A 22,205-nucleotide genomic window follows, 5' to 3' on the forward strand; every position below is an offset into this window, starting at 1 on the left:
GTTAGTGAGTTTTCTACCGAATCCGTTCCCATGAACACACATGGTTGGTTTTATGAAGAGACACTTATTGCAGCACCAGTTCGTGATGTGATTCTTCCACTCCGAGGAGGAACCGAAGCTCAGATGAGGAACTGACAGCCCAGGAGGAGGACTTACACGAACACATCCACTCCTCAAGGAACGCAGATAAAAAATTGTGTCAGGGGTATAAACAACACCAGGAGTTACATTGTTGCCAGTTGCCGGGAATTATTTGTTACTTTGAAACGCGTCGCCTGCTCGCTGTGAAAGTGAACGGATACAAAGTTGTTGTTTTTTTTTCCGAGCAAGTTTTTAGCCGCCTGGCTAACCAGCCGTGATATATGAAGACTTCGGTCCACAACCGATTTACAGACTCAGTATTTACTCTTATGAGAACTTTTATTTCGATTTATTCCAGCGGAGTTCAACATATGTGCTGTGAAGCAGCGAGCAAGTTTGCGTAAGTTGATATTTCTTCACAACAAAAGATCTGAACTGGCTGACATGATCGAGCTCTGCTGCTCGTCTGTATGTATGCGTTTATTTACTTGTATAAAATGTATTTAGTGTTTTATTTTAATTCATTACATTTTAAATGTGATTTAATTCATTATTTTAGCATTTTCTTATTTTAGTCTATATTCTATATTTCTATATTTTACTTTTCGTACTTGATTTTAGAGCTTTTAATAATAAATACCCTTTTTAAATATTTATTCATGTCTTATTATAGACGCGTTTTGTTTACAGCTATGCAGAAATTTAGCCTGCAAGTAAACATGCTTATCAAAAATGTATTTATTCATGTTGGATAAAGTCTAATTTTTCAGCTTTTCTCATTTCTCCTTTGGGTGAAAATGTCTGTAGTGTTGACACCATAGTTGAGTTGTTTATTAACTTTTACAGCTCAATATGCTAGACAGTATTTGACACAATGTTTTGTCATATAGTCATGATTAGGTTTAGTTTTGACAGTGAATTTACTCACTTTCCCACCTTCTTGTTCTGCTCCACCCAGAAACATGTCCCCTCATGCACAAGTACCTGGGGTGGGTGGATCACCTGTTCAGGGTAATATTATAGTTTATTTATGTCTTGATTGTCTGCCATTTAAGGGCTGGGGTAATTCTAGTGTCTGGTTGATGTTGGCGTTGTAGGGGTGTTTTGTGTATGTCTGTGGTTGCTGATGACTCTTTTGATAACCAAACCCCAAACGTAGAGCTTCATCGGCGTACCTGGAAGCAGATGGCTTGGAGAAAAGAGAGAAAGGATTTATACCGCCTTTCTGGTTGTGGGTTAACTTCATGAGAACTTCCTCCTCGCACGCAGTCGGGAAGTTGAAGTCAGTATGATTGGAGTTAGACGGCTTACTGCAGACCCTCGCAAGTTGTAATTAACCGCTTGGTCTGGCCCATCCAAACCCACGCAGCTCCATGTGTGAACTTTGCCGTGTCCAATTCACAAAAAGTCACAAAAAACAATCTTGGAAATACTACACCAGATTAAATTTGTAGGACCATCATTATGGACATTCTGCTGATCCGGCCTTCCTGTGAATCAGGAAACACAGGCTAGGCCTTCCTGCATACGCTCGCAGACACAAGTGGGTCAGTAGATGCGATGATCAAGGGGGATGGGATCTGGCTCGAATCACGGAGAGATTCCAGCGCATACGTTAGATGTTGGTCATCCAGAACAAAGGCATCATTTACGGGTCTGGCTGATCAAATGTGGTCATATTTACCGAATTATGTCGTTCAATCTCCGTGCCAAGAAATTCCAGCATGTCTTCACTCTCAGCGTAATGTGCAACGTGTTCAAAACACTTTGGCTGCAGATGAGGGCTTGAGTTAGAGCTGCCAGATCCGTCCCGTCTACAGTATAGACGCAGGAAAGAGGAATTTCAAGTGGCCTCTTTTTGTTGCATAGACTTATTAACATGCATGAAATCGTGCATATTTTCCTCATTGATGTGCTGAATTGACCGCTCGTTCTTGTGCCACAATGAAGGCCCTTCTATTATGCGCACATGGATGTGGAAATACTTGGAATGCCCGTCCTTTTCGTGCAGCGTCTGAAAGAAGCTTTTGGAGAGGAGTGAAATTGAATTACATTATACTCAAGTGTGTTAATGCATGGCAGTGCTTGGGACGGGCCCAGCTGGAGAGGGTGGGAGTGGGGGTGGTGGGTGTTCCTGGGGATGGAGGCCCCCAGAATGCTTTGTCTTCTCCCATGTTCCTGTGGTTGTCCGTCTCCTCTTTGTTAGGGTTTTTATTTTTGGTTTCGCTGCTGACCTTGACAGTGACGATCTTTGGTTTCCTGCATTTATGTGTGCAAAATGTCAGTTGAACTGCCGGATGGATGCATGATTTTAACATTTGACATTGCATTTTTTGTGATTATATATAGTGATATGTAAAGTATTTGAACAGCAATATTTTGAAGAAATGAATCATGCAAAAATTGTGTTGGGGAGTGCATTTGCATAGAAAAACTAATTCTGAAAAAAGCTTACTCTGAATATGTTTTTTTTTAATGTGAAATACTTTTAGGGCTGCAATTTATGATATAAAAATTCTCCATCAAATCAACTCAAACCTCTTTCAGTAACCATTTCAGTTTTAAATAAATCTTTGAATCTTTGAAAAAGAAAGGAATCTTTGAAAGTTTAGTCTTCATAACCTACATTCCGACTGTTTTGACCAATTCAGTATAACTAATAATTGTAATAATAATAGTAATAAAAAATAATGATTTTATCCTGATGATTGATTATGATAATGAGAATAGTGTGATGATTAAATAAATAATACCATAATGTAAAATAAATACCATAAAATAATAAAATCAAGCAATAAAAACTAAAAATGACTGTAAAATTACAATACTAATATTTGTCTTAATTTCTTTGGTAAACGGTAAACATCACAAAACAGTAAACCATAGAGCTCAGAACAGCTTGAGAAGACACTGAAACACTGTTTCATGAACTGCATGTTTGTAAATGCTGTGCGTGAAACCACTAAAGCATATATTTATGTAATTCAATTACATGAAGCTATATTGTGATGATGATTTTTTTTATATATATATATATAGTGTGCTGCACTAAGTTGAACCCACTTGCTGAGTTTGCTTTTTTCCTTTGCAGGCTTCAAAGTGAAAGAAGAATGGCAGAGGAACTGACTCCTACAGGAAAAGGGTTCTTTGGTGATCTTTATTAACTACTTTGCACCACAAAGGAAGGGTTTCTTCCTTGATAGTCTCGCTGTTGCAATGCCACACAGTCCTGCGGTGTGACGGCAGCCTCGTCGTCATGCTGGCCCTTGGACTGGACCATGGTAAAAGAGGGGGGAATGTCGTCGCAGGGAAGACGGTGACAACAGCGTGGCCGATCACGCGAGAGCCTGCCGTCAACATCAAGCAGAAAATCTCCCAGTGGGAGGGACTCAGCCAGCAGGAGGACATCCGGAGTGGGAATATTAAGCCCCAGCGGACTCTTGCATCTCGCAGGCTTTCAGGGGACCTCCTTGGAAATGGTCTTGACGGCAATGATGGAGGTCATAACAAAGCGACTGTGTCAAAAGCCAAAAGCCTGGGTTTGGATTTCAGGGAAAATCAGATTACTTTTAGACCGGTTACAAGTGAACTCCAGTCTGATTTCCTAAGAAATCAAACTCATTCAAATAAATTAGTTACATCAACTCCTGTGACTAAGCCGTTAAGCACTGTAACCCAAGTCCAGTTGGCTAAACTGAATGTTAAAAGCAATAATATCAAGACAAACCATTTCACAGACGTCAAAATTACATCTCTACCTCAATGTGTAGATGATCCAGAGGCGTCATTGCCTCCGGGGAACTTTTACACCTCCAGGGGTTTCTGGAAACAACTGGAGGCGGATGACTCTTTCTGGGAGAAGGAGAAGGATTCCACGATGGTGACTAAGGGTCTTGGTGAAATTGGACCTTCTTCTCCTCCACCTAAACCCCAGCGCACATTCCAGTACAAGGGTGCGAGCAGTCCGCCTGGCCAGTGGATCCAACTGGAGAACCAGACTCCATCAGTCAGCAAATCGAATCAAGTCCGGAAGCATGACATCATACTAAAGCCACCCAGCTGTCCACCTCCTCCTTGTCCAGTCAACACTATCAATGGGTTTTCCAGAAACAGAAAGAACAGGTGAATACTTTTCCCACAGTGCAGATTACATTACACAGCTAATCCCAAACATAAGGTTTTAGTACAGCGTCCAACAGTTTCTTGTTCATGAATAGATCTTGTCAGATGCATTAAATATATTTAGGTCATCACTTATAATATATACAAAATATTACAACATTTAGAATTTTAGTTATTATAAACAAAGTCTTTCTTTCATTGAGGTTTTTAGAGTTGGTTGCAGGCATGTATACAACAAAATATGGCTTACAAGTTCCTATACAGGGGGAAGGGAGACAAAAAGAAAATACAGATGAAGTATGAGATCAAACACAAAATTGCCTTCAATTATTTCTGTTCTTTCATTTTTGAAGTCTTTAACAGCATTTTTAGATTCATATGATGACATTTCCACCATTGTACTTGTCCACTCTTTCACTTCTGTTTTGAATTTCCAATTTAAAGTAATATTATTTTCACTTTTGGTGTTCGACCCCGTTTGTCGTATTTTCATTTTGCTGCATCATTAGTAATGTCGTGCCATCAAATGAGTCATTAAATAATTGGGTTAATAAAATTGCAGATTCCAAAATCTAGCAATTTAACGTGATTGAACAACTTCCTCATATAATTATATTGCGGGTTGATAACCCTTTATAAATAGCGTTTTGCTGGCTTTCGGAACCCATTAAACCTGGTCACAAATTATATATCTTCACGAACAATAGGTGTTGGCCTGAAACGTTCTCATACCGACATGCCTTACCTTGATTAACGGCTCAGATCATGTTGATTGTTGAGGAGAGGTGTGCTATTAGTGATGAGATTTAAAAAATCCCATAGATTTACATTGAAGGACCTGAGCCAGAATAGAGAATATGAAATATGTTCACAAAACACGCTTGCTCCGGTCCAGATGTGAACTATGATTGGCAATGTTTACAGAGGTGAACTGACAGCGCAGAAGAACAAAATTGCTCCAAATTTTTAAAAAAGAACCACTTTTCCCTTAATAATAGACACAATGAGTGCTATTGTTGATTTCACTGATGCCAAAAAAATGTGTTTTAGGGTTTCATGACACTTTAAAGTGAGTTTAGTCACAAATTAAAATTGTCATAATTGTCCATTGATTTTCATAGTATGGGAAAAAAACACCAACACTGTAAAAAAAGAAAAGTTGAGCCAACTTAAAATTTTAAGGCAACAAACTTCAGCAAATTTTTGAGTTTTCTCAACTTGTTGTTTTAAGTTTATACAACAAAAAGTTGAGAATCTCCTACAAGAATAAGTTGAGAGAACTCAAAAATATGCAAAAAGCTGGTTGCCTTCATTTTAAATTGGCTCAACTTTTTTTTTTTCTTTACGGGGAAGGGGCCATTCACACAGAGCACATTTTTCCATTGCAATGTGCTACTTTCCTAAAACTAAACATGCACTAGACCAGGGGTGTCCAAACTCGGTCCTGGAGGGCCGGTGTCCTGCAGAGTTTTGCTCCAACTCCAATTAAACCCACCTGAACCAGCTAATCAAGGTCTTACTAGGCATACTAGAAACTTCCAGACAGGTGTGTTGAGGCAAGTTGGAGCTAAACTCTACAGGACACTGGCCCTTCAGGACCGAGTTTGGACACCCCTGCACTAGACGGACATGCATGACTGATGACTCATATTTAGCATCTTTGCAGTGTATCGCACATGATTGCTTCATTTTAAGAAAAATAATTTCAGCTTTTACATGCATCGCCGCTCATCAATGTCAGTTCCAAAATAGTGGACCAAACAGAAGACCCCGGAGACGGGGCAAGCGTTTTAAGCTTTTGTTTACAGTAGCAAGTTTTTTTAATAAAACCATTCCTAAACTTTCATCTCGCATTTTTGATGCTTTCTGTGTGAACTGCCCCTAAAGCATTCTTCAAAATATCTTCTTTTGTATTCCAGAGAAGAAAGGTTTTGATTGACAATGACATGACGGTGAATAATGATGACAGATTTTTTTGAGTGAACTTCTGTGAAAACCACTCATCTACTTGTCGTACTCGTTAATTTCATACTCTGATGTTGGACAGCTTTGAGTTTAGCTGTGAGTGGGTGAAGTTTAGCTGTCTGGCCTCGTCCCCAGCTGTGATGTCAGCTGTTCTTTGGCAGAATCGCAGCCCATTGTCCACATTTGGCCTACTTCTGTCTCAATGAAGCTTGCTGAGGTCACTCAAGGGCTTTCTGAACACGCTGTTGTGTTTACTCCTTCCTCTAATTGTTTTTGTTCTTGATTATTTGGAACTCCGTGTCTGCTCCAATCATAATGTATCGATTCTATATCATGTTAGATATAGATCCTGCTTGATATGAATTCTGGAACATTCCTTTTTGGATTAATGGTTACCCTTTATGCAAGACCCGAAACTTGTTGTTGGATCACAATACAGGGATTGTTCACACTCTTGGTCCCTTCGTCCACAGGAAGTCATTTGAGTTTGAGGATGTGGTTCGGCGGACAGCCCAACAGGCCTCTAGAGCGAAGGAGGGCCGCCGATCAGGTCTTTACCACGCCCGGTCTGAAGACAGCATCTATGAGGACATCATCTGTGAGTGATTCTGAGAACGCCAAGACACATGTCATCGATCAGATATTACTGACAAGCACAGTAGAAAACATGTCTGCACTGACTCTCGTCTTATTGTATTCATTTTTTTCTTATATACTACCATCCAAAGGTTTGGGCTCTGAAAGATTTTTTTTTTTTTTAAAGAAATAATAATATTTTTATTTAAGAAGGATACATTAAACTGATCAAAAGTGACAAAGACTTACAATGTTACAAAAAGAGCAGCAAATCAGCATATTAGAATTCTTTTCATATAAGAATAGATTTCTGAACGATTGTGTGACACCGAAGACTGGAGTAATGATGCTGAAACTTCAGTTTTGCCATCACAGGAATAAATTATATTTTAAAATATATTCAAATAGAAAACGGATGTTTTAAGTTTTACGGTATTTTTGATCAAATAAATGCAGCTTTGGTGAGCATAAGAGACTTCAAAAGTATTGTAAAATCTTACTGACCCCAAATTTTGAATTAGTTTTTAGTTTTGTTAGTTTTAGCTTTACATGCATTAATTAACATGCTTGCACAGATGTCTTGCTCTGTTTTTGAGATGGCATGTCAAATTAAAAAAAGCTGAGACAGCTGCATTAGACAAAATGAAAGCAAAATGGCATCTTATTTGCCGATTAGTTAATTTTGAATACATGTTGTTTGCACGTCCCTATTTGTATCAAAGCTAGAGCAGAGAACACTAAAATGTTTTTGTTTTGCATACTTATTAATATGGTAGCTAAAACTTTCTAATTTTCAACTAATCATTTGCAGCGGATAGGTCAAAAGAGAACCCATATGAAGACATCAAGTTTTCACCTATGTGTTTACCTATGAGACGGCCACGAAACTACACAGTTGGACAGAGAGACAGCCCACACATTAAGGTGACTTTACATAAATTACATTTTAAAATGCATTCAAATAGAAATCGTTTGTTTTAAATTTTTTACAAGATTTTGCAGCCTTGCTGAACAGAAGAGACTTCTTTCTCAGAGCCATTTATTCCCACTGTTTTTTTTTTTAATTAGAAAAATAAATTTTACATTAAGGCCACTGGCTAATTGTTGAACTAAAGTATCTGTTTTTCCAATTCTTCTCTTGTGTGTTACTGAATGCAGCTCTCACCGAAGCCCTTCACACTATTACCTAATGGCGACAGGCTGCATAAAATGGGGCGGGACCGCAAAGAATCCATCACGTCACCTACACGTACCTCTGCTACAATCACTCCTAAATCATCAGCAGCCAAACCTGCTACTACATACAAGACAATCCGACAACCCCCGGTAAACCCACACGCATAAACACGTGGCTCAGACGTCATTAAACATTGCTCAACATGTGCCTGCTGTCACCTGTTTCTCTGATTGTATGCAAATGAACTTTAACCACACTTTTACGTGACATAATAAATTCTTTAGTATTTTATAAACGGAGAGAAACAGAAGCTGCACCCAAATGCTGACAATACAGCCCAGCATCTTGAGAAAAAGACCTAATATTACCTACAGGAGTTAATGATACTGGGTTCAAAAATATCAATACAAACTTAACATTAGGCAAAGTCTTTTTCACAAAATAAAAAAAATATATATATATCAGCTTTAATGCACTTATGAAAATAACAAAAGCAGTCAAATGTCAAAAGTTAGTTTTAATGACAAAAATAAGTGTTCAAAATGTATAATTTAACTAACAATCTCCAACAGAGTGGGAAAATATGTTCAAAAACTCCATTTAATCTCAGAACTTTACATAAATAAGTATTTTTCACAAAATCTATAATTTTCTGTCACAGTTTGGATGTAGTAAAACACGCGCAGATGTATGGTGTCATGTTTGCATTTTCTTCTGTCATTGGTCATAATTCTAACTGTAAAATCAGAAATAGGCATGATTCATGCATGTTAATGTCTGCTGAGAATTCAACAAATAGTTGTAACCTGGCTTAGAAGAAAATAGGAATCATGTCTTTATGGCAGTTTTTCTGCTGATTAAGGGATAATACAAAACTTTACCTTACAAGTTTTTTTATTTTATAAGAAAGTGTGAATTGCTAGAGCAGCTCTATTTTGTAAGTAAGAAACAAGTATTGGAATTCATTCAGAAAATATGATGCATGGTAGGGTAATTATTTTATATACATAATTTTGGATGCATTTGATACATAAATCATTTCTCTAGCCTGTTTTGTCCCAGTTCTCATGAATAAAATAGTGAATATAAGAAGAAAGAGAAACAGACATAGTCCGAGTAGAAATGTTAGCTCTGATGCTTGAGCAGGAAGAGGGAAAGGGAGGGAGGAAGTGGTGAGAAGATGGATGGATGGTGGCAGGAAACAAGAGGTTGAGGATTATCATGAAGTGCCTGTGCACTGGATGCTGCTGCTGACTAATCAGCTATATTCAGCTTTGTGTCAGTATGATCCATACAGTTATTTTGGAAAAGTTAAAATCAACAGGCTGATGAAGCTCATGGAGAAATGCTGTTTTAATAATGAGAGCGAGCAGAAAGGGGATGCAAGAACCCGCCTTTTTCAGCCCGCCTTCATCACCCATTTTAACATCAAACAGCATGTGGGAAATGTGGAAGTTGTTCAGTCAGATGTCAAGTTCTTTTGTAGGTTGTGCTGAGTGGTTAGCGCAGATGTTATTTCATCTGTTCAAAGTGAAACAGTTTAGTTTTATTTATATATATACTATTAGTATTAATTAATATTTAGAATTTTGTTTCCTGATTTAATTTGAACTGTATTATAACTTTTAGTAATTGTGTTTTGTGCTTTTTGTTAATTTATTGTTTCCTATTAGCTTTTCAGTTTTATTTTTAGTAATTTCAGTACTTCAACTTTTTCATTTCTTTGCCAAGGCAATATTTCTTATTTTCATTTAAGAAACAAAATTTAGTTTTTCATCTAAAAGTTCAGTATTATTTAATTCCAGTTACCAAAAACTATTTTTCATAGATAACAATAACAATACTGGATTGGACACATCTATAACAGCAATACTCTTTACCTGTCTTATGCACACTTTCAAAGCTTTTTCTCATTTTCATCCCATCAAACGTCTAAATTATTATAAAACTTATAAATAGTTATAAAACAGTGTTCTTTATTTCTTAAACTGCTTTTTTATATAGAAGAATCTGCTTTTTTATGCCCAGCATCGCTTGTTTTTAGTTTAAAATAATGCATTTTTTTTTATAATATTAGGATTGATAATGCTAAATGACGTATAATGTGATTTAGAAGGAAGACATTGTGTTGATGAAGCGGAACTTCAGTTTTTCTGAGGGGTACATAAGACCAAAATAGCTGGGACACACTGTTTTAGCGTGCAAATCAACAATAAATGTTTAAAAATAATCTTTCTTTATGAAAATTGTTGACTGAGGCGCATTTTTTTACTATTAATTTCTATTTTTAATGATTTAATCTTTTGCTGTCTTTTTATGTTTTAGTATGCTTTCCTTCTAACTTATGTCATGTGTAACTTACATTAAAATAGTCCAACTTTGACTGCTTGTAATTAAGCCTAAAACTAGACTGTATGCTGTCATCATGGTACTTCATTTCTAGAGCATCTCGAGACAGTAAAGATTCATGAACCCACATTCAGCTCTTTTTTTTTCATCATGCGATGAATCAAAGTCATGACTTTTTCATTTCTAAGCTCAAATACAAGTTTGTATTGTTTAGTGTATTGCATTCTGGTACCTAGCAACCTCATAAAATCACTCTTCCGTGACGCTATTTGAAACTCATGTGGAGGTCAAAGCAGCGCATAATGCTTGCTCTGAGTGGTGCCTAAAAGGCCTGTAGTGTCCAAACACATGGTGAGCATTATGTGTTTATCGGGGGAAAGCACCACCACGCTGTTTCCGCTCATCAAGGGCAGATGCCACAACAATGTGCTGTCTCACTGCTCTCGCTGTGTGATGTGGGCAGACGTCTATGCTCTCCATGACTATGAATCATAATTAGCATGTCACGACTGCTCTGGCCAGACATACACATTTAGATGCAGGTCAATGGTCGTTATGATACATCTAGTTTCATTGTTGTAGTTTTGTATATTGTTTGCATTTGTTTTGAATTTAAAACATTTCTTTGTTTGGCTTCCATTTTAATTGGATTTTGTAAGTGTTTTTTATGTTCACTACAAAAGTTTGGAGTCTGTAAGATTTCTTTATTCAGCAAGGATACATTAAATTGATCTGAAATGGCAGTATAGACTTAAGGTCCTTGCGCACTGAGTCCGAAATTTTCATATGCGTTGTTTCATTTTTCGGTATTCGTCATCTTGTTACGGATGCGAAAACGCAGAAAATCAAACCTGATCTGAATTTATGACGGACGAAAGTTTCGGAGGCAGTGTGTAAACGCGATTGACACAACGTGAGGTTATATTTATTTTGTAACGTGCGAAAAAGTTTGACGAACATTTTGGGCTCAGTGTGCAATGACCTTTAGGTTATTGCCAAAGAACTGTTCTTTTGAACTTTCTATTCAGCAAATAATACTGAGATAAAAAACGTATCTTGTTTTCCACAAAAATATCAAGCACCACAACCGTTTTCAACATTATAATGACAAGAAATGCTTCTTGAGCAGCAAATCAACATATTAGAATGATTTCTGAAGGATCAAACTAAAACGGCAATCAACCTGGAATATTGCTTTTAGTATACAAAAATGAAATCATGTTTGTGTGTTTCTAATGCAGCTTGTAAACAGGATCCAGGAGATATTTGAAGCCAAAAGAGGAAGGAAACGAGTTTGGGCGACAGCAACCAGAGGTAAGAGGATACATATTTCATATTTACCTGGTTTACCAAGAGAAGTCGTCTAATCAAGCGGTAAATGTGTTTTTGTCAGATGAATTAAGTGGAACAGAGAGTGATCCTGAGGAGAGTTCTAAAGGTCAGTGTCTCCTTCAGGCCTCAGCTCAGAGAACTCTTGTTTATTCAAGTTTAATTGCATATCAAACCAGCTGAGCAGTTTTTCTAAACCCATCAAGGCTGTTTACATTCTTTTCCCATAGATCGCTCCCAGCGAACAGTGTACGTTCAGTCAACTTTAAAGCGACGGCCGGGTTACCGCACTTTAGAGAGGGACCTGATCCAACTACAAGAGCAGCAGCTTTTCCAGCAATTTGTAGTGGTGTCACTTAGAAAAGCGTCCCCTGGAAACACATACATCCCTGAGATCACACAACAATTCCCTACGAAGGTAAAGAAACCTAATAAATTGTAATGACAAATTCTGAAAAATAATATATGGTGGATCTTAATTTGTGGAATGTGTTTCAGTATTTTCTTTCTTTCTGTTTTTAATAAAAATTTTTTTTTATATATTTTAATTATTTTTTATATTTCTTTCTATATTAATATATTGTCATTCTGATAAAATATAATAAAGTTATTTACATTTTAATTTTCAATACATAATTTATTCACGTAACTGAATAATTATGTAAAAAAGTAATTATGTTAAAAAAGTTAGCTTTGCCATCACAGGGATTAATTGCCTTTTAAAATATATTAAAATAGAGCTTAATTTGATATTTGAATTGTGGAAAGTCTGCTTCAGCATTTTCTTTCTTTCTTTGATTATATACAGTGTGTGTGTTTTATTTATTTATATATATATATATATATATATATTATACACACACATACACTTACATTTACATTTTAATTTAACATTAATTATAATAATCTTTTAGTTATAATATACAATTATATATATTATGTGTATTTATTTGCACTAATTTTATTAATGTGCAATTAACGCAGCGCAAATTTTCTTTCTGAACCGTGGCCTAGCTCGTAGTTGGAGAAATGGAGATGTACAGTGTTGCCAACTTGGCGCCTTTGCAGACAAAGTAAAAGAAAAAGCTAAAAAAGAAAAGAAAGAAAGCACCTAGCGGCAAATCTTTAGGGTTTGCCTGTTCCAGCACACTGTTCCAGCACACTGCCTGTTCTCTCTCTCTCTCTCTCTCTCTCTCTCTCTCTCTCTCTCTCTCTCTCTCTCTCTCTCTCTCTCTCTCTCTCTCTCTCTCTCTCTCTCTCTCTCTCTCTCTCTCTCTCTCTGTGCATCTGCATTGTTCAGCGAGCGGCTGAGAGGAGCAGCGCTTTCAGTTAAACACAGATATTATGTTGCTTCTCTAATTTTACATGCAAGTATAGCCTATTGTCTTTATCTTATGTGTATTTGATTTTATCAGACGACGGCTCGATTATCAGGATTTTTGTGCAGATTAACATCTTGGAAGGGAGGAGCTGGTTAGTCTTAATGGGTCGCGTTTCAATCACTATTTCATATTCATATTCATTCCGTTGTCTGGCAACAGAAACAGTAAAATATATAAATGCATCAAAATGCAGTATGTGGGCACAGATATTCAAACAAATCTAATAATAAATGTACATTTTGCATGTTCAGAAGAAGTGAGCTGCCCTGTGTCGTGCAAAAATGTAAACGGGTTTGTGTAAGTAAATTCCTCAGTGCAAAGAAAGAGAAGTAATGTTTCATGTGTCTAATAGACATGAACAAGTTCTTTGAAAAACATCTATGACCTTTGAAACATGTCTAGTCTTCATGCTCTGTTGTTGACTATGGTTTCAGTAATAATAAACATACATTTGCATAAAGCATCCATATTTGTCCATGCCCACGTTGTTTCGAGTATTAAAAACTTAAAAAGTATTAATTTAAGGTACATTTAGAACATTAAGTTGTGATTAGTCACGAATGAACTCATGATAATCATGCGATTAATCGCAATTAAATATTTTAATCGATTGACAGCCCTAGTATTTATATCTTGTAATTAATATTTGTTTTATATAAATGTAAAAATATTTACACTTTACTTTTTAGTTTTAAATACATTTTAATTTTATAAATAAGAAATCAGTATAGAAAAATGTCATTATTATCTAGTTGATTATACAAAATATTTTTCTGTCTTTATTTTGCATTTAGTTTGAGAAGTCTTCTCGTCTGTCTCGTGAGGCTGAAGACAGATTAAGGGCCATTCCCAAGTTTTGTTTTCCTGACTGTCACGACTGGCGTCCCTCCTCGGACCACAACAGGTAGCATGCTAATATTAAACAATTAATGTTACTTTGCTAACTAATTCACACTCCTAATATAATCTTTGATTATCGCCCACAGTGAAACATTTTCTTTTGTCCTAACGGGGGAGGATGGGAGTCGCTTATTTGGATACTGCCGCAAAATCCTGGTGAGTTTGTAAATGTAATCTCACCTGGTCAATTAAAACGATACTTTGCCCAAACATGCACATTCTGTCACTTTTTCTTCATCGTCTTTCCAAACATCTAATCAATCATCGTGCAGGTTTGAAAAACATGATGGTGAATTAATCAATGATATGGGAGAGCATATTGTGTGTTCTCAGTTGTAAATCTGCACTAACCTTGACCTTTGACCTGTGTCTTGCAGCCCAGTGGGAAGGGGAAGAGACTGCCTGAAGTTCACTGCATCATCAGCAGACTGGGCTGCTTCAATCTCTTCTCAAAGGTCAGGGACATTTCAGACATCAGATATGAATTTCCTGTTTAATCAGCACTAATGCTGTAAGACAGATACTGAATTGTAACTATCTGAAATGTTTGAGGGCAGATCTTGGAGGAGGTGGAGAGGAGGAGAGAGATTTCCCCTGCCTTGGTTCATCCTTTCATGCACAGTGTCATGGAAGCTCCTTTTCCCGCTCCTGGACGCACCATCACTGTCAAGAGCTTCCTGCCGGGCTCTGGCAATGAGGCAAGATATTGTTTAACTCAGGAAAGATCATGTTTATTCCTTTAGTTTATACATTTAGTTTGGTATTCTACCTTTAGTACTACATGTGGGTTATTCTTAAAAAATTAAGAATTTTTACGACTTGCATAATGAAGTTTTGAATTTAGTTTCTCCCATAAAAGCAGATTATAGGTATTTATTTAAATCTTGACATTATTACTAGTCATATATAGCAACTTGACCTTTGTTGTTTTATAATTTTTATTTTTTCTAAATTTTAGATTTTTATTTTATTATAATTATTTTACTTAAAATGTATTATTTTACTACAAATAAATGGTTGTAACACATATAAATTAGTGTTTTCTTTAAGATTGTGTCAATATCATCTCAAAACACATGCCACTGATCAGATGAAAATCAGTAAGTTATAATATCAAATAATCTTTTCAAAGAAAATCTTTCACATGAACATTAAACAATTTAACCAGCGACATGTTAAAATTAACTTCAAGCATACATCAAAATATCATCTTAAATGTAAATAAAAACTTTTTCAACATGGCAGGAAAATCATATGCATATTTGAACAGTCTTTTTACTATGAACTTTCACCTTGGAAGTGCTTTTCTACAACTTTCTATATTTTCAAAATTGTTTTATAACATAACACGTGACAAAAAAATCAAGGGTCAAGCATCGTTCTTGAATTATGAATATTATTAATTACTTTTTTGCACAATTGTTGTGTCTTGCACTTATGCTTAACCCTGGAAAATAAGATAATTAAAAAATAAATTAATATTTTTTAATCAAATGTATTTATGAATAATTAAGTTAATCACATAATTATTAATTATTATTTAAAAGAAAATTATCTTATGACTATGTACCGTTTTTTAGGCACTTGACATTCAAATGATTTTTATTTGTAAATAAAAAAAGTACAAAACACAAGTCAACTAATTTCTTATTTTATATATTGCAGTTATACAATTTTGTCTTTTACATGGAGTTTCTTAACTATTTGAAAGCGTTTTAATTACTCAAGGCACAGATTCTTACTGTCTTCTGAGGATCATCCGTGTGTCTCTGTTGTGTGTGTAGGTTCTGACTCTGTGCAGGCCGGTGGACTCTCGTTTGGAGCATGTGGACTTTGAGAGTTTGCTGCAGTGTCTCAGTGTGACCAGACTCCTGCAGGTCTTCGCTTCTCTGCTGCTGGAGAGGAGGGTGATCTTCATCACAGACAAACTCGGGTACAGACCACCACCCATGCTGATACCCAAATATAGCAAACTGAATGCCAGCCAGAATTAAATTCAAACCTAACTCTGTTTGTCCATGGCCAGTGTCTTATCCCGATGTGCCCATTCTGCTTTGGCGTTGCTGTATCCCTTCACGTGGCAGCACACCTTCGTACCGGTGCTTCCTGCCAGCATGCTGGACATATGCTGCTCTCCCACTCCTTTTGTATTGGGGGTGCTGTCTCCATCCTTGCCCGAGGTGCTGGATATGCCCATTGAGGAGGTCAGTCACTTTGAAGGAGCCTATTTAAGTCCACTTAGAATTTTTTCCAGCAAAATGGGTAGTAATTAAAAAAAAAAAATAGAAATTTCAACCATCTTTCTGACCTGTAGACCTTAGTCAGGGTAGTGCCCTATTTAATATTTTACAGGAATTAAATTGAGGCTGTGAGGGATAGAAATACAGTGCGTTCAATGGATTGTACTTTTGTTCAGCAACTAATGTTCATCTGATGCAGCCTCTTTCTGAAAATAACTTTCAACAGAAAACATGTTCTAGGACCTGTATACAGTGCGTATCACAGCCTCGTTGTCATCTACATAAAATTCAATAACCTGAATAAAATCCACTTTGTCTACATTACCTGTTATGATTTAATAAACACTGACTAAGTATTGTTGTATAATGTAGTGGTGGTCATGTGTGAATGTTAATGATTTTCTCAGATTAGTTTTAATAATTTGACTGGGTTATGAACAATAGAGTGTTTTATTTCAAAACAATCCAGTTTTATATGATGCATACAACTTTTCAGTCTTACTTATAGACTCTTCTGCCCTGTAGAAAGGGAATTTTCTCAAACGCTGTCATGGAGCCCTTATAAGATGCTTTTGATCAACAGAGGAGAGCTCTGAGATTTGATTATGACTATGGCTGGAGTTTAATTTAATAACCGCCATGCCTTGAATTGTTTCCATTGTTTAACAGCTTGAAATTCCCCATGCCAGCAATAAAATACTTTTGATGGAGGTATAAGGTATTAAAATCATATAAGAGGATCCAAGTTTAGTCTACCAAACAAGTAGTACTTGCTTTGCATTTGAGGTGCTACACACTCTTAGAAATAAAGAGTTTCTTTATTGGCATCTATGTTGCATGAAGAAACTTTAACATCCATTGGACAAAATGCTCTTTTTAGCGGAAAAAAGGTTCTTTTGGAGTTTTAAAATGTTCTTTACTATAATAAAATAAGAATGGTTCACTAAAAGGTTCTTTGAGCAACCCAAAATGAATTTTTTATGGCATTACTGCTCCATTTGGAGCCCTTTTTTTTTTAAAGTCTAGCAGATGCCATAAGTAAAAATTGTAATAACTTTGCGATCCTTAATTAAAAATAAGATTGCATTTGTCTTGTTTAAATAACCTGATGAACTTTGGAAAATATACAACACTGCATTCCGAGGTTCCTGTCGTGTCACATACCTAGAATAGTTTTCGTATGCTGTCCATTTAGAAAGAGCATGAAAGACATACATTTGTTACATAAAATGGGTTCTTGTATTCTGTTTTCATTTTGTCCTTCCTTGTTTTGTCTTATTCTTTCAGGTTCTTATTGTGGATTTGTGTGCGGACAAGTTTGTTTTTCAGGTGAGTATGCAGGTTTTAGTCTCCTAATAATACAAGGTGTGTCTTTTTGAAAGTGCCACAAGTGTGTGTGTGTGTGTGTGTGTGTGTGTGTGTTTGTGAGGGTGTGGTCTGAAACTCAAGTCACGGCCTGAGTAGCTGTACTGTATTATCATTCAAAGACATAAATCTGGTTATTTAAAGTCTTTTTGGTCATATTTATACTGTCATGCAATTCCAATTGTTTTCCTTATACACCACCGTTTAAAATTTTGGGTCTGTAATATCCTCAATGTTTTGGAAATAAGTCTCTTATGCTCACCAAGGCTGCATTTATTTGATCAAAAATGCAGTAATAATTTGAAATAAATATTTTTTTGAATAGATCTTAAAATGAAATGTATTGCCTTCAGAAATCATTCTAATATGCTCAAGAAACATTTCTTCTTATTATCAATGTTGAAAATAGTTGTGCTGCTTAATATTTTTGTGGAAACCGAGATGCAATTTCAGGATTCTTTGATGAATCGAAAGTTTGAAATAATTTTGTAATGTGTCTTAACTGTTACTTTTGATCAATTTAAATTAGAGCTGTCAAATCGATTAATTGTGGTTAACTGCATCCACAATAAAAGTGTGTGTTTACGTAATGTGTGTACTGTGTATATTTTTATACATTAATTGTGATTAATCGATTTGACAGCCCTAATTTTTAATGCATCCTTCCCAAATAAATACTCATTTCTAACCTTTGTACAATGGTCTACATCACTAACTTCTGAATATGTAATTGCTGGCAAATTATTTTGTGAAATATAATCATGGGCCCATCTGGTCTTTTATTAAAATGTCTGTTTCTTTCCTAAATTTGCTCCTCTATTAATCTTTCTCTACTCTCTGTTGTCCCAGCTTGGAGATGAGGACTGTATCTTACCTAGAAAGCTGCAGGCGGCGCTTCAGGAGATACTGGAGAACAGGGAGGAGATCCTAGAACAAAACACGAGAGACAGGAAAGGAGGTTAGTCCTCACACGTGCCGTTATTCACAGCCGAACCCACAGCATCTGACAGTCCAGTTTTAAACTGGTTTAACTGAAGGTTTCGTCCGTTGTCTTATTGTGTCAGAATGAGCTGTTCTCCTTATAAAACCCTACTGTCTGTGTATTTATGATGTGATGCGTAACCAACCGTTAAATAAGGCCAGTGAGGTCAGGAACATGCGGACAAGTATGAATTCAGGTGTACAGATGTTTCGTTGAGCCGGCCCAACAGCAAATAGTCATTATGCTAGTTATACTAAATATTAAAGGACCAACGGTTTGACAAACACTGTTTTTGTCCTGTGTTGACATTTCCTATTAAAACAGGAAGTTTTAGGCCTGTATTTATCAAATAGAAAATACTTCTAAGCCCTATTCAGATGTAATAAATTTGCATTTCACCTCGGTGATAAACCTCATGGATACGGATGACGATAGTCTGCTGTAAATAAAATTAATTTTAAACACATTTTATTTACAAATTTATTCTTCTTATTGTGTAAAATGTATTAAAAATACTTGTTTAAATGTGTTATTATTCCAAAAATATTTATATTATATAGTCCTATTTATTATTTAAACGTCCTGTTTAAAAATAGGAAACTAGATATAATTATACATGGTATAGTTATGTATATAATTGTATATAAAACACATTTTAAAATTGTTTTGCATACCTACTGCTGCCTTAATAAAGACCCATTTTGAAGGTTTACGTGCTTTCTTTCTCTTTCCGCTCCCACTCGCTGTGATGGAACAGTTCTGTATTTTTCTTGCAAATATTCTCAAGCATTTCAGAAATAAATATGCATGCAAATTACAGGGAAGTACAACAGTTACCGTACAGTGTTCAAAAAGGAATGTGAATTTTGAATCAATTTCTTGTAAACTCAGAGATGTGGATTCGGACTGCAATTAAATTAAAGCACAACCTTGGTGTTTGTCAAAAAGCAGTAGGTAATTTGGCTGGGAAATTTACGTGGGTGGTGAGAGATAAATGCTGACATACTGGATTCAGATGGCTTTAAAATCACTGACTACTACCTGTAGATGATGAAAATAACTTGCGTTCTCATGAGAAACAATTATTGTCTGAATAGGGCTTTAGACATTCTCTAGAGAGCATTTGATTGGACAGTCATTCGATCTAAAATGCATTCTTAATATTTTGGGTTTGGTTTCCTAGAAGAGAATTAAAAAAGGATTAGTTCACCCCCCAAAAAAATTCCTGAATATTTACTCACCCTGCGACCATCCAAGATGTAGAAGAGTTTGTTTCTACATGGGAACAGATTTGGAGAAATGCAGCATTGCATCACTTGGTCACCAAAGGATCCTCTGCAGTGAATGGGTGCCGTCAGAATGTGAGTCCATACTGCTGATAAAAATATCTCAATAATCTTCAAATAATCCACACACCCAGTCCATCAATTAGCGTCTTGTGTGGTGAAACGTTATGTGTTTTTAAGAAACAAATCCATCAATGCGTTTTAAGTGAAGTGAAGTGACATTCAGCCAAGTATGGTGACCCATACTCGGAATTCGTGCTCTGCATTTAACCCATCCAACGTGCACACACACAGCAGTGAACACACACACACCGTGAACACACACCCGGAGCAGTGGGCAGCCATTTATGCTGCGGCGCCCGGGGAGCAGTTGGGGGTTCGGTGCCTTGCTCAAGGGCACCTCAGTCGTGGTATTGAGGGTGGAGCGAGCGCTGGACATTCACTCCCCCCACCTACAATCCCTGCCGGCCCGAGACTCGAACCCACAACCTTTGGATTACAAGTCAGACTCTCTAACCATTAGGCCACGACTTCCCCTTAACTTTTTAAGCCTTCACTTCTAGCCAAAATACCAGTCCATAATCCATCCTCCAGTGGAATGTCCATCACTCTTATATCAAAATCCACCAACATATTTGTTTTTAACTTTTGGACTGTTTTTGCTTTAAAACAGTGCTTGTTCTGTGCATGTTTCTCTCCTGATTCAGATGAGACGACTTTCTCAATGTAGAAAGCAATATTATGGATAGAGATCTCTTATTTTACCATGAGGAAATGGTAAAATGTTAAAAACGTCTTGAAGTATTTGTTTACAAAGATGCAGCTTTTCACTTTACAAGATGATAATTGATGGACTGGAGTGGTGTGGATTATTGTGATGTTTTTATCAGCTGTTCGGACTCTCATTCTGACGGCACCCATTGGTGAGCAAGTGATGTAACGATAAACTTCCCTACATCTGTTCCAATGAAGAAACAAACTCGTCTACGTCTTTTATAGAGTGAGGCATTTTCAGCAAATGTTAACTTTTGTGTGAACTATTCCTTATTCCTCACATTAGCTTATAAACCACAAAATTATTTTATGGGCATTTTAAGCTTCCATGTAGTTTGTTGTTGTTGTTTTTATATATACTATGCTGTATCAATGGATCAATGTTTTTTTTTTTCTCCTAACAGATAAATCAGACCTAAGCACTTTGGTGTCAGAGGCATTTGTGTGGTTCTTTGTTGAGCTGGTAGGACATTATTCTCTGTACATGAGCGACACGGGACCCGGTGGCACCCGAGAGCTGCAGAGAGACGCTTTCAGGAAATCTCATCCGTCCCGAGGAGTGCGACAGTTTCTCCAGCTCTTCATGGACACGCAGATGTTTGCTGGTTTCATTCATGACCGAGAGCTCAGAAAAGGAGGTGTTAAAGGTGAGAAAATAAATATTCTGGGGTATAGAGTTGATATTTTTAAGGTGAACCATTCCTTTAAGTATTGAGAGGAATGTTTTGTCCTTGTTTAACAGGACTGTTTGAAATGAGAGCAGCAGAATATTTGGATTCGTATCCTGAACCTGAACCAAGTGGAGTCAACAAATTTCTTAAGGGGCTCGGTAAATCTTTTGCTGCTTTTCCATTTGTCTAGAATAAAAAGATAAAAATGCAGAAGCAGTTATTTCCATTGTTTTATTCACAAATGGTTTTGTTTGCAGGAAATAAAATGAAATTCTTGCAGAAGAAATAGAGAACTATTTCAGATGCCAAGGATGAGCGGCTTTTTTCAGATGTGTGTGATGACTCAACCAGCATGTCAGTTCCTCTCCCGTAGCCAATGCTGAAGGGTGGAGATGAGGTCAAGACCGGATTCAGCTTGTTCTTCATCACAAAAGAGGAAAAGGCTGGAAATGAGTTTATAAGCACAAAGAACAAAGAGGACTGGATTAGAACGAAGAGGAAAGGGAGGAGTCTGTGTCATGTTATTGTCATTTTAATAAATAAGGAAAAATCTGACTATGAATGCATAATAACAAGAGCTGGGTTTACATGTGTTTAATGTAATTTTTATTAAACCAGACAATAAGGTAAGAGTATGTTTTAACCGAAAACCTTTTCCAACTGGAAATTTGTTGTTTAAAAGAAAATATGATGAAAGATGACTTCTGTTCCCCTTCAGGAATTAATTTATGATTCTTCATATGCACAGAAATTGCCTTTCCAGTTGTCAAACATTTATTTTTAGCCAAATTTTCTGTTTTGTGAACTGTCAATGCAAATGTTTTTCAGTTTTACATTTTGTACAATTTTGTTTTTTAGGCAAACTAGATTTTTTTTGTAACATTTGAAAATAATAAAAAAAACTGTTTCTGATACTATGTTGGACAGGAAGTGGGAATCAAACAATGTGATCTTGTTTGGATGAACGTTCAGTGATTGAGAATGTACAGGGTGCATGGGTTTAAAA

General features: G+C 36.4%; 1 protein-coding gene across 4 annotated transcripts; it reads left to right on the plus strand.

Moving 5' to 3' along the window:
- The first annotated feature begins 114 nt into the window (after window positions 1-114).
- On the plus strand, window positions 115-22,113 carry LOC306848464 (DENN domain-containing protein 2C-like). 4 transcript variants are annotated; one of them, XM_079383026.1, is made up of 20 exons: window positions 122-549; window positions 1,040-1,092; window positions 3,173-4,203; window positions 6,642-6,766; window positions 7,556-7,668; window positions 7,903-8,070; window positions 11,512-11,584; window positions 11,664-11,708; window positions 11,830-12,017; window positions 13,776-13,885; window positions 13,968-14,037; window positions 14,259-14,336; window positions 14,439-14,579; window positions 15,666-15,814; window positions 15,908-16,085; window positions 17,409-17,450; window positions 18,336-18,444; window positions 20,933-21,175; window positions 21,271-21,357; window positions 21,457-22,113. In XM_079383026.1, the coding sequence occupies exons 3-20, from the start codon at window positions 3,338-3,340 to the stop codon at window positions 21,486-21,488; spliced, it is 2,817 nt and encodes a 938-aa protein (XP_079239152.1). In that variant the 5' UTR covers window positions 122-549; window positions 1,040-1,092; window positions 3,173-3,337; the 3' UTR covers window positions 21,489-22,113. The 4 variants fall into 4 exon arrangements, with proteins under 4 accessions (XP_079239149.1, XP_079239152.1, XP_079239151.1 ...); XM_079383025.1 differs by having other exon boundaries at window positions 122-481; XM_079383023.1 differs by lacking the exon at window positions 1,040-1,092 and having other exon boundaries at window positions 115-481.
- The last annotated feature ends 92 nt before the right edge of the window (window positions 22,114-22,205 follow it).

The sequence above is a fragment of the Barbus barbus genome (assembly GCF_936440315.1).
Source record: "Barbus barbus genome assembly, chromosome: 28".
In the NCBI taxonomy this organism is placed as follows: Eukaryota; Metazoa; Chordata; class Actinopteri; order Cypriniformes; family Cyprinidae; genus Barbus; species Barbus barbus.

Bases quoted from the DNA above. Each gene is read 5' to 3' on its own strand.
- LOC306848464 (XM_079383023.1), top strand. From the start codon at position 3,338: ATGCTGGCCCTTGGACTGGACCATGGTAAAAGAGGGGGGAATGTCGTC. The intron at 14,038-14,258 runs GTGAGTTTGTAA...TGTGTCTTGCAG, and splicing joins GATACTGCCGCAAAATCCTG to CCCAGTGGGAAGGGGAAGAG. The intron at 17,451-18,335 runs GTGAGTATGCAG...CTGTTGTCCCAG, and splicing joins CGGACAAGTTTGTTTTTCAG to CTTGGAGATGAGGACTGTAT.